The 13349-nt window shown below is 36.1% G+C and overlaps 1 protein-coding gene across 1 annotated transcript in view; it reads left to right on the top strand.

The window, feature by feature from the left end:
* Positions 1-2867: 2867 nt before the first annotated feature.
* Positions 2868-13349, top strand: part of LOC128208682 (kinesin-like protein KIF16B) — a 61297-nt gene continuing 50815 nt past the window's right edge. Inside the window, exons 1-3 of the mRNA XM_052912230.1 lie at positions 2868-2989; positions 4805-4874; positions 7478-7591. Of these exons, the coding sequence (XP_052768190.1) occupies positions 2943-2989; positions 4805-4874; positions 7478-7591 (231 nt within the window). The 5' untranslated portion in view covers positions 2868-2942. The remainder of the gene's footprint in view (positions 2990-4804; positions 4875-7477; positions 7592-13349) is intronic.

Genomic DNA, 13349 nt, shown 5'->3' with positions numbered 1-13349 from the left:
GGTCAGTCTTGCTGTTACCTTTGGTTGAACATACAATGTTTTTTTTATTAGTATCAATGTTGGAAAGATTTAAAATAAAAGCATGCGCTTGCGTTAATGTATATACTGGCTGTTATAAAGGCTAATTAAAATCGAAAATGTCGAACTAAAATGGATGTGATGTAGAGCTTCAACTCTTTTCTTCTGACGGTATTTAATTTTTATAAATACATGCAAATCAACGAAAATGGCTCTTGCTGTTTTAATTAATTTTGCTGATTCTACGATTACAAACCGTGAAGCAGTCTGGCCAGAAGTGATGAACCAATTTAGATGATTCTACTGGTCTCTCCGTCTGGTTTAACTTGGGACGTGCAACCCCTTCTACATGTGACAGAAATAGGCTCTATTTAAATTGGGAAAGGTGTTTTATGGGTCCTCTTATTTTACCATTTTGGCATGAACAGTTCACTTGAAAAAAAAAACTGAAGGGTGTAGGTGTCCCAAACTCCCATTTGCCCCACTCCCCCTGAACCAGATAGTGAATTCAAAGTTTAAAACGTTGTATGTCCTAAACTGGAGAAATTGTGGCCACGTAGCTATTAATTCCTATTTTTGATTTGTATGACGGCGCATCCCAGCCTTAGCGTACCGAATACTTCTTCATACCTACCTTAATGTGAAACAAATAATTTTAAACGAGCTTGTTTTATTATAAGTAGTAACGGATTAAATTTAAACGTGTGTGTGCAGGGGGGGGGGGGGGGGGGTACGCACCCGGTATTTCAATGTTATTATCGCACGGAGAAAAAATGCCGAGAAAAACAGTCAATATCCTCTGCTGGACTTAACCCCAAAACATATATAATTCGTTTCTTGGCAATGTGATGTATATCAAATAGAGCGCCCTGAAGCTGGGCCCCCTCTAACACCAATTCATAGAACATTCCCGAATAATGGCAATCTTGAGTGTATGCGTACCGCTTACTCACGTACGTCATTCGTTCCGAGACGGAGTACTCCTTAAAATGCCATTGAATACCGTGTAACCGCGTACTTCCATCGTTCCGAGACGGAGTACCCCTTAAAAGGCCATTGAATACCGTGTAACCGCGTACTTCCATCGTCCCGGGACGGAGTACCCCTTAAAAGGCCATTGAAAACTGTGTACCCGCGTACTTCCATCGTCCCGGGACGGAGTACCCCTTAAAAGGCCATTGAATACCGTGTACCCGCGTACTTCCATCGTCCCGGGACGGAGTACCCCTTAAAAGGCCATTGAATACCGTGTACCCGCGTACTTCCATCGTCCCGGGACGGAGTAAGTTCCTAAAAAGGCCATTGAATACCGTGTACCCGCGTACTTCCATCGTCCCGGGACGGAGTGCCCCTTAAAAGGCCATTGAATACCGTGTACTCGCGTACTTCCATCGTCCCGAGACGTTCCCGAGTACTTCCATCGTCCCGAGACGGAGTACCCCTTAAAAGGACATTGAATACCGTGTTCCCGCGTACTTCCACCGTCCCGGGACGGAGTACCCCTTAAAAGGCCATTGAATACCGTGTACCCGCGTACTTCCATCGTCCCGGGACGGAGTACCCCTTAAAAGGACATTGAATACCGTGTTCCCGCGTACTTCCGTCGTCCCGGGACGGAGTACTCATTAAAAGGCCATTGAATACCGTGTTCCCGCGTGCTTCCATCGTCCCGGGACGGAGTACCCCTTAAAAGGCCATTGAATACCGTGTACCCGCGTACTTCCATCGTCCCGGGACGGAGTACTCCTTAAAGAGTCATTGATTACCGTGTTCCCGCGTACTTCCATCGTCCCGGGACGGTGTACCTCTTTAAGGCCATTGAATACCGTGTACCCGCGTACTTCCATCGTCCCGGGACGGAGTACCCCTTAAAAGGCCATTGAATACCGTGTTCCCGCGTACTTCGATCGTCCCGGGACGGAGTACCCCTTAAAAGGCCATTGAATACCGCGTACTTATGGCGAAGAGTAACAGCCTCATCCCGGACATATGGTTAATATGGCCGTGGCCTTATGCATAACATTCCGGACATTAAAGGGACTAGACACCTGATGGTCCAAAAGTCGTCTAATACATTCCCATCCGTATTTCCCCGTTTAAAAAGCGCAAAACGGTTCCCCAGTTTAAATTATATATGTTCATGTGTTCAGATAAATATAATGACGCTATTTTAAAACTTACTTTGATTTACGTGGTAGACAACCGTAGTAAATTTCGAAATGGAAAATGCGCAAAAACGTCGAAAGATGAATGTGTTGTAAACGATGTGATACATCAGTGAGTAAAATTGAATGCGTTGAAAACAACAATGTCGATTTTATGTAAGTTTTTGACAATTTTCAATTTCTCTTGCAAACGTATCATCTGGTGTCTAGTCCCTTTAAACTTATAGTTTGGGTTTGAACAATGGCTTTTCTTATTAAATTATTATTTTTACCAGCAATAATTATTGTTCGGCGGAATAATTCGTTGAAATATTATTTATTCTGGACATCCTTAACATGAAATGCACGTGGTGATTTGCTTTTCCCGCCATTTACAAAGCACAGTCCAAAACACATGTAGGAATAATAATGGGTTATACCACCTAAGGGTTAATTCATAAATTACATATCGGAGTTTTAACTCCGTTAAGTTTTCGTTCATTAATCGCAAAAACGATATAATTTTATTGGAAATATAATTTCTTAGCTGTTTATTGCTTTATGTTGGCATTTGTTTATCACATTTCTGTATCGGATAACCCTATAAAATAAATGTGTTTATCCCAGCCGCGCGTGCAGCCTAAATACTACACCGTACTATAGCGTATATTGACAGTTGTGTGTTGTGAATCAGAGTGTAAACTTAGGCATACTTGAATGATGGATATTTTAGTGTATTCGCAAGGATTTTAGCTACAAAATGTATGATACTGGATAGCAATGTCAAATATTCGTGTTGCAGTCAGAGTTCGACCACTAAGTAACAAGTAAGTTTAAAGTTAAATACTGGGTTTATTCAGCAAGTCTCAAAAACAGCATGCTAAATCTGTATAAGATATTTACATCAAAGTATACATGTACATGGCTGAATAAATATACATGTTTGTTGTGATTCTTTATGAGATAAATAAACACAAGTACTTAGCTCATTTGCAGAAAAAGTACAGTTCTGTAAGTACATGTATGTACGTACTTGGCTCCATTTATTACAAAATATTCTGTTTACATGCCTATGTATTTTACAGTGTGTGCAAATCATTTAAAGATGCTGGTTGCATGCTTTGAGTTTATACTAAATTTTAACTATTTTTTAACATTATTATTATTATTATCATTATTATTATAGAACAATATTTAAAAAAAAATGTGTGTTAAAAGGTATGATATTTTTAAAATTAAGTAATTTAGCCTTAAATTATTATTTTTGAAATATAGAAGAGATATATATTTGTATGAAATTATCAAATTCATTCGCTTAAGATGTTTTTTAATTATAAATTTGACTGTTTCAAGTTCATTGATTGTTTTATTAATAGATCCGTTAGAAATTTAATAGTTTGTACATGTGTGCTATGTTTCAACGCTTCAAACAATTCAAATATTTAAATGGACAGGATTGTCAATATCGCTTTTCAATTAGTCATTTTGCTATTCTTTGGACTCTGTAATTTAAACGCCGTAATTGTGAAAAGAACTGTCTCTGATATTCTAGTACAGTTGTATTGGCTGGTCATAGTGAGAATTCAAATATTGAAAGTCAAGTTATACCACTGAAATATTAAATGTCAAGTATTAAGTATAGCTTAAAAATTGAGTCAAATAATAATTATAAGTGAAATATTGAAATCTTGCCGTTAAAGCTGCACTCTGACTGATATACCGTTTTTACAACTTATTTTTTGTCTTGGAAAGTGCATTTATTGCGTAATTAAATATCTGCAAACCAATGACAAAAGATTGCTGACAAAAGATCAGATCGCAGATTTTCATATTTCCGTTCGAAAATTAATGTTTTATGGTTTAAAACGTTACTAACGATTTAAGAAAATGCATAAAACATCAATTTCTGAACTAAAATATAAAAATCTGCTATCTAATATTTTGTCAGCAGTCTTATATAACTGGTTTTCATAGATTTTCGCAAAAATTGGCTTGTTCCAAGACAAAAAATAAAAAAGTTGTCAAAACATGAATCTGTGAGAGTGCAGCTTTTAATTAGGGACCATTCTTAATTATAGTCGTTTGTTTATGTTTTTATATTTTATTCATTTTTAGTACTGCATTCCGGTAAAGCAGATAAAGGGGTTAAGTTGACAGTCAGCACACTATAAGACTCATTTCTGGGGCATATCCAGGATTTGACATTAGTGGGGGCTGCATAACTTAGGGTCGTAACCATTTGACATCCTTTTGACATGCTCGTCTCCTCCATGAGAACTAAAGTTTATTTGAATTTATTTGGTTTACAAAGCTGGCAGCGGGGGGGGGGGGGGGGGGGGGGTGATGGTTACTCCCTGAAGAAAATGAAGAAAATTTGATCAATTTTTAGTCCAAAGTGATGCATTTGGATCATATTTAATATATATTTCTTCTCCTAAGTATTGATTTCATGCATGTATTGAATTAAAAGGTTAACTTGGATGATTTTTGGGGGCGGGGATGCTCCCCCAGCCCTAACCTCAGCTAGCGCATCTTAAGTCTCAAAACTCATTATTGCTCACAATCTAGTTCGAAACAATTGTTTGTAATCAGATGTGCGCAACTTATAATATAATTATATTTCTTCATTTGTTTTGTTTCAGAGAACAAGAGGATGGCAGCCAAGAAATAGTTCAGGTCAAGGAAAATGTAGTCCGGATCGAAAATATTAAGGTATTTTAATAATTTCATGAGAAAAAAACTGGTGTCAACTTTGCATAACTTCTTTAACGCCATTTGAAAGTGTTTTTCTAATGATTTCATGCTTTACAAACTCTGGTAATAGACCTATATAGGATCGGGGTAAATATTGAATTAAAAACTTGAGATAGCTCAGAATGATAAAATTGAGCTATGCCTTAAGTGGGAGGTCAGTTTTATACAGATGAAGTACCATAAAATAGTTTATCATGTGAAAATGTTTGTTTTAAGGAGGATTTGTTATTTGATAAAATGGCCTTAAACCATCTTTTTAAGCATTAAAAGGTACCTGCGGATTTTCATGTTTGTTTTGTTTTCACATATTGGGCAATATGTCAAAAGTATATGACAAAATTAATATGGGGCGGGAAGAACATGGATGTGCTTTAAATTTCCCACGTAATAGAGTCAATAAATATTTGTGCATATACATCACATGCCTTGATTAAACTTGAAAATTACAGTTTGGTTTATAAAAACCTCTTTTGGTGTTTGGTGTTCTTGTTTATTGACACTGACAGAAACCCCAGTTTTTGGTTATCAGTATTAAAGAGTCTTTTACAGAGTACTCGAAACTGATAAATCACCTGTGTATATATATAATATATATATTAGGATTGAAACTTTTTTTTTGGGTAAGCTGAGTATTCATGGGTCTTTTATGGAGTACTCAGAACTGATAAATCACTTGTTTATTGACATTGAAACGCCCTATTTGGTATGCAGTAACTAAGGGTCCTTTACAGAGTACTCGATAAGACCCGGCTGCTGGTCAAAATGGGCGGCTCAAATTGCGATTTGGCTGGTTAATATTTTGTGAATTATTTATAATTAGATTAAGTAGTAGCGTTACGGTTATTTTACCATTTGAGACAGTTCAACCTAAACTTATTGAGAACTCTAAGAAAAAGGAGTATTTAGGTACTCAAGGCGGTTACACCCTCGATAGCTTGTCCATGAAGGAGTATTTAGTACTGAAGGCGGTAAACATCTCGATAGCTTGTCCATGACTTAATTAGCCCACAATAGCTTGTCAATGAAGGAGTAGATGGTATTCAAGGCAGTTACAACCTTGATAGCTTAAATTGTCCATGACTTAGCCCCTGATAGATTGTCCATGACTAAAATAGCCCTCGATAGCTTGTCCATAAAATAGTAATTGGTACTCAAGGCAGTTACAACCTCGATATTTTGTCCATGACTTAGCCCTCTATAGATTGTCCATGACTAAAATAGCCCACGATAGCTTGTCCATGAAGGAGTATTTGTTACGGAAGGCGGTTACACCCTCGATAACTTGTCCATGACTTAGCCCTCGATAGATTGTCCATGACTAAAATAGCCCACGATAGCTTGTTCATGAAGGAGTATTTGGTACTCAAGGCGGTTACACCCGCGATAGCTAATGTCCAAGACTTATCCCTAAATAGATTGTCCATGACTAAAATAGCCCTCGATAGCTAGTCCATGAAGGAGTATTTGGTACTCAAGGCAGTTACACCCTCGATAGCTTGTCCATGAAGGAGTATTTGGTACTCAAGGCGGTTACACCCTCGATAGCTTGTCCATGACTTAATTAGCCCTCGATAGATTGTCCATGAAGGAGTGTTTGGTACTCAATGGGGTTACACCCTCAATAGCTTGTCCTTGTCACTTAGCCCTCGATAGATTGTCCATGACTAAAATAGCCCTCGATAGCTTGTCCATGAAGGAGTGTTTGGTACTCAATGGGGTTACACCCTTAATAGCTTGTCCTTGTCACTTAGCCCTCGATAGATTGTCCATGACTAAAATAGCCCTTGATAGCTTGTCCACGAAGGAGTATTTGAAACTCATAGATATAGCTGTAATTTCTAAATGTGAGTACATTGCAAGTGGTTAAAATACTTTTAAAAGGAACTACATGTGAGTGACAGTCTGAGAAGGTTTTTGAAATATTACTTCAAACCCAAGTGATTGGAATTAAAAACTCGAAAAATAATAGGTGGCATTTGGCCCACGCCTTTTTTTCAAAGGGTATTCTTTACAAATTGTGACCTCATAATTAAGGAAACTTGACACCTTTAGAGAATATTGAATTAAATGTTTAAATGGCCTTACCTTTTAAAGTACAGATATGATAAATCAATTTGTTTACAAACTATTTAAGTCACTTGACAAATAAACCATGCCTCCGTAAATGATCTGTGAAATTTGACCCATTATCATAATCCATGTAGTCACCAACTATTGGGCGAAATCCCAAATTTCAGGCATCATCTTTACCCTTTGAATTTACAAATAAAAAAAAAATGTCCCTTAAATGCTCCATCTGCGGAAAATTTTGCCATTCAGATTTTTCTGCAATTGATATATATATAGCAGACAATGTGAAAAGTACACAACTTCTCAAAATAATTTTTCGAAAGTGTAACAATTGTTTTCAATTCGAAGTAAATATTTAATATGGTAGATATTTCATCCCAATGATACTCCGTAAGTGAATGTAATTCCTAGTATTTTTTTATATCCGTTTTGGTAGGGGTTGGGTTGGGTAGGGTTTCATTCGCTTATGAAATATTTTTTCCTCTTTTCAGGTCCGTGGAGTTCCAGAGTTTGGTGATACAGCTCGTGCACGTGCCCGCGACTTCACATTCGACCATGTGTACGACAGTGTACAAGGCAACGCTCCATGCGCATCGCAGGCTCAGGTGAGTGTTACAAGTAAGAGTAGCATAAAAACCTACGCAAGGAACTGTAGCAATAAGGGTTGCGAAATGGGCTATACAAACTTCTATAAGCATAGATCTATTGAATGAATTTATTGTGGTAAATTTTAATGCAGTCTAGCCTTGTATATCGCAGTTGAAAACAACAACATTTGTCGTAAAAACCTAATTTTGGTGACACAATGAGTCATTTTCTTAAAACAAACGTTTTTATGGTTCCATTGAAGAAAATCTAAGGTTTTTAAATGAGAATGATCTTTAAACATTGAATTTTGTGTGACTTTCTTTCGTGAAGCAAATTCAGAAAACCATTTCGAATGACCTCCATCCTGATCACGGTTCAACCCCGATCCCAGCCATTCCATATCCCACAAGAACAATTTAGTATAACCGTGAAACAGGGTTAAACATTGAAAACTATCATCAAGACATTTTTTAATGTTTATGAAGCAAATATGTGACATTTCATACAGAAATTCCCCCCATCCCCACCCCTGCCACAGTTCACATACATTAAGAAACTATACATAAAATTTGAAATGTCAGGCCATTTAAATGTATTTTATTAGTTTTAATCTGATTAATTTATTTATTTAGATTATTATTAAGACATTTATCCAGATATCATTGATGCTATTAATATCTGGTGTGAGAAACCTGCTATGGGTTGCACTTCAAAGACTGTTGAGGTGTCTTATTCCATTGAATTCTTTATTCTTAGATTATCTTCTTATTAAAAATCTTATTGGGAAAGTATAATAATATTGTATTTCATAATGATCACACATTTTCAAGCAGTTTCCAATACATCTACTGCCTTGAAACTCTCAGTTTAATATTGATAGCAGGTTTTTGAAATCAAAACAATAAATCTAACTTGGAGGTTAAAATTGAACTTAAGGTTGAAATTTTATTAGAGCGACAGAAATATTGCTCTTTTTTAGGTTAGTGGAACAGATCCATATGACATGTTCAATATATTAGTTTTCAGTCAAAAAAATTATAGACTTATAATACTGATATAATTTTTTTTTTTAAACTGACATTAAAAATTGAAAGAAATCTTTGAACCATATTTGATTGCAGAGGATATTTTTTCCACATAATTTTTAATCTCAAAGAGAGATTTTCACAAAAATTGGACCTGGCGCCCTCCCCCCCTCGCCCCCCCCCACCCAAGCTCGTTCATGATTACTATAAGTAATAACATATATAACATACACCTACAATGCACCATTTCGGACTAGATATTGTTCCTGAACCCCCAACCCCCCTGAGAATTAACACTTTAAATGTTCATTCTCACTGATATAACATTTTACAACTTTTTTTACTATTTTGTCTTGGAAAGATCAAATTTTTGCGTAAATATCTGCAAACCAATGGTTCAAGACTGCTGACAAAAAATCAGATTGTAGATTTTCATATTTCTGTTCGAAAATTAAGATTTTAGGCCTAAACCGTTAATTACCTGTCAATTAGACAACTTACGTAATATCTGAACAAGTTCTATGTGAAAATCCCCGTCAACCTTTGATAGAAGCATTAAATGGAACAGAAAAAGAATGTAAAACAGCTGCACTTAAAAACTATTTCTAGACTAGTAGACTATCCTAAGATTGGCTGTTGATGTTTTAAAGCTGGTTACTTATTGGTTCTTAACCAACCATAGTTTTGAACTCTTAAAAAAAGACAAATTTATTGATTTTTTTATATCATATACCCCATTTATATGGCCAACATTTGCCCCGGGGGCAACCATACCCACAAGGGCAAATCTTTCAGTGGTCATTTGTTTGTATATGCACATGTTGACCTTGGGGCACCCACACCCTCAAGGGCAAATCTGTCAGTGAGTATTTGTGTATATGCACATGTTGCCCCTGGGGCAACCTTACCAACCAGGGCAAATCTGCCAGTTGATATTTGTCTGTATGTGTGCAAGGGCAACCATACCCAACAGGGCAAATCTGCTAGTTGGTATTTTCTGTGTATGTGCACATGTTGCCCCTGGGACAACCATACCCTCAAGAGTTAATCTGCCAATGGGTATATGTGTGTATGTGCACCTTTTTGCCCCTGGGGCAACCATACCTACAAGGGCAAATCAGCCAGTGGGTATTTGCCCCTGGGGTACATCTTCTCATATAAATGGGGTAATATGAATGTTTTATCTTACAAATAGACTTCTTCCACTTGAAATACTTAAGAAACATGGTTATTTTTTCCGTCAAACATAAAGATTACTCATAAAACTTCCTGGGAGTTGATTTTATAACAAGGAGATTAACTTTATTCTTTCCTTATAAACGAAAACCTTATTTTATCTTTTTTTTCCAAAGTGCTCAGACATTAAGTGGTGATACAAATGGACTATTAGCACTAGGCTTCTAATGTTTATACACACAGGAACATTTTAGTTCCCTTTCAAAGGGCATGCATATATATGTACTGAACAGGATTATTTTATTCTGATCTTGTATAATGAAATTAATCAAGATGAAAAAAATCATATCATTTTTTGGAAACAAGAACATAATTATACTCACAATTGAGGCTAGAGTTTACCCCCTCCCCTCCCTCAAAAAAATAAATAAATAATATAAATGAAATAAAAATATATATATAATTAAAATAGTCCCAAATCATTGTCTGCAGGGCTATAAGAAAAAAACCCAGAAATAATGCCAGTTTTTTTCAGTTGTTATTTTAAAATGTCAATTGGATGGCTTAGTGCTTATAATTAGTGTTAAAGCGTTCTTCAAGTTATATATTAAAGTTGGATTACTTTGTTATATGTTTTTTTTTTATTAACCCCAATTTTATACTCAATTTTTTAAAGTTTTAATATATATATATAAACAACAAGAAAATGTGAAGAGTTGAATCATTGAAAACTGAGATTCTGGACCATGGCTTATCTGAGTGGTATTTAAGTTATGTTCCAATATAAGAAAATCAAATACTTAAAAAGGCTTCAAGCCTTTCTCTTTGACATTGCCTTTAAATTCCTGCAGTTTCAGTGTTCGCCGTCTGATAAGCTTTTATATTGAAATCTTATCCAAAGTCAAACAAATAAAACAAATATTAAAGATTTGATAATAAAACCACCATTTCATTTTTTATTCATTTTTACCGATGATATGGCATTTTGGTACGAACCTGTTCAAAATTATATCTTATATCGGAAACTGATGTGAGCTGTGCAAATAAAACCACCCTTACAAACAAGTGTACTACCTGTAAAACGCTTTTCAATTGATTAAACAACTTGTGATGGAATTTATGTTTGATTGACATTTGATGAATGCCCTTTCCAGTATAATCGATGCTGCAGTGACCATAGAGTTTCAAGCAAAAACTCTCATTTCACTACCCCCACAAACCATCCCGGCCAACCATTTATTGTTATTGTTCTTGAAGTGAAACTGGTCCTTTCCCTCATTCCCCCCTCCTCACCTCTGGCTCTGAATCACTTGGAGTTTTTAAAGGGCAGTTTAGTCAACTGCTGTTAATATGCTACTAGGTTGAGAAAAACAATATAGTGTTTATTTAAATACCGGTTGAAAGTGATCATTAAGTTAATGAGGCATTTCCGGGCTGATAAGCACTAAATTGTTTTATGATTGACCTGTCAATACTTTTTTCATAATCGGAAAACCACAATGAGGCGGAAATGTCACTCATGTACAAATATAAGGGTCAATTAAGGTAAACTATAATGGTATTTTCAGCTAGTCAGTTTTATTGGAGAACATGTTGAGATTATTGTCAATTATAGCCTTCGTGTCGTTTTCCACTTCATTGTGCTAAAGCTTTAAGGTCATAATTTGACAAACACTGTTCAAGATATTTAAACTATAATGGCACACATATTGCCAGAGACAATACACACGTATAGAAAGGCCCATAACTCTTGTTTGTATAGTTGTTTAGTTACGGCCCTTATTTAACTTTAAGAAACAACACGGTTCGAGCATTGTCATACACTTAACGGGGCAGAATAAGACTGGTATTGTGTTTTCCTATTAGCGCTTCATAAGGTCTACAGAAAATTGCAAGTTTAAAATGTCTTTTTCCACATGTTTTAAATATCGTTTATAACTACAACAATTACATATTTGAAAGGGTTTTACATGTTTTTATTATCATATATATGGTGATTTTAATTTACCACACCCAAAACCAAAGATACTTACTCGTCAATAATTGAGGTCTTAATTTTAAACTTGACGTCATTAAAATATCTGGTCTCATTCTCAATCAATAAATATTTTCATGTGATTGAAAATTGATTGTATTACATAATGGAACATGACAATCCTAGTATGATTCATAATTCTCAGTTGGAACAGAAATGTATTATTAAGGCCATCAATAAAAAAATGTTGGTTTGCGGTGCTCCTACCCACAATTTTTGGGGTGGGTAGGTAGGGAGGGATTTTTTTTTCTTTTTTACAGACGACAAAGGCAAATCTATATGACCCTAAGTCTGATGTAAGGGGCATGCATATTTTAGATAACAGCACTGAGAATTCAACCAGAGAACCATTGCAGGGTTTGCAGATTGGCAGTACAACACGGTTGTAGTCTGTAGAGCATCAAAGGACCAAACGCGAAATTGGCCCAAAGAAACGAAATGAGACAACAACAAAAAAATAATAAAAAAATAAAAATGTAAAAACAAAACAAACAAAAAACGGCAGCGGTAGCGATAAAAAAGATTGGGTCGGGGTTAATTTCGATGAGTCGGTCGGAGCACAGCAAACCAACAATTTTTTAATGATGGCCTAAACAGTTTAATATTCTATTCAGTATAGTCATTACAAAGCCTTTAAAATGAGACTTCTGTAATTTTTAGATATTCTTTTTTGAAATTTTATTCTTTTCCATGTGAAGGTTTTCATGATATACTGTGTTTAGAGATCACGCTTACCAGTTGTAATTTAATTGATCAGTGGTGATTATTGATGAATTATTAACCAATTTGTTGTCAGTTGAATGTAGCTTTTGTTCTGAAGGGATACCTATTTGTATATCATTGTTCTACACTTAAAGCCCCAGTCACATTGACCTCCCGTACTGTTAAGGATCATCCCCAACTTAAATTTGGCCAATCCTAAGGGTCAGTTTAGTGTGTAAGATCCGCATTGGATCTGGGCTTGTCTGACACTGGTCCTGGATGGTCTGGGACACCGCCCTGGTAATATTAAAATTACAAGTAAATGCTATTCAGACGTCAGGGACTGTCCAGGAGGAGTTTTCAATTTGGGGTAGTCCAGGACAGTCCATGTAGCAACCCTGTTGGAACAGGGTGGGTCCGTAGTGACAAAGTGTTGATCCTTGGCGATCTGGCATGTCATGTTGGACAAGGATCCTGGAGCACCCCGGACCATACACAGTTAATAATGGGCAAAAGACAGATGAACACGGATGGATGCTGTGGTGGTACAGCAGTGTTGGCTCCATGTTGCTCCATGTTGCTCCAACGATTATTCATCCGTTGACTGGTGCCTAAAAATGTTGGGTCTGTGACTATGTTTTGCAACTGTTAGACTTAAATTCACCTATGATCATCCCAGATTGAGATATCTTTTGATCCAGGATGTGAGTGTAGCTTAAAATTAAGGCTTTACTTGAAATTCTTTTTGTAGAGATCGGAATTATTTTGTATGGAAATAAGCCTATTTTATGAAATAAAACAGTGTCATGCACAATTACTTCAGCAATAATAATGTAT

This window comes from Mya arenaria, chromosome 11 (assembly GCF_026914265.1).
Source record: "Mya arenaria isolate MELC-2E11 chromosome 11, ASM2691426v1".
Taxonomy (NCBI): domain Eukaryota; kingdom Metazoa; phylum Mollusca; class Bivalvia; order Myida; family Myidae; genus Mya; species Mya arenaria.
The sequence above is the reverse complement of the archived record's forward strand: the minus strand, read 5'-3'. Positions and strand labels throughout refer to the sequence as shown.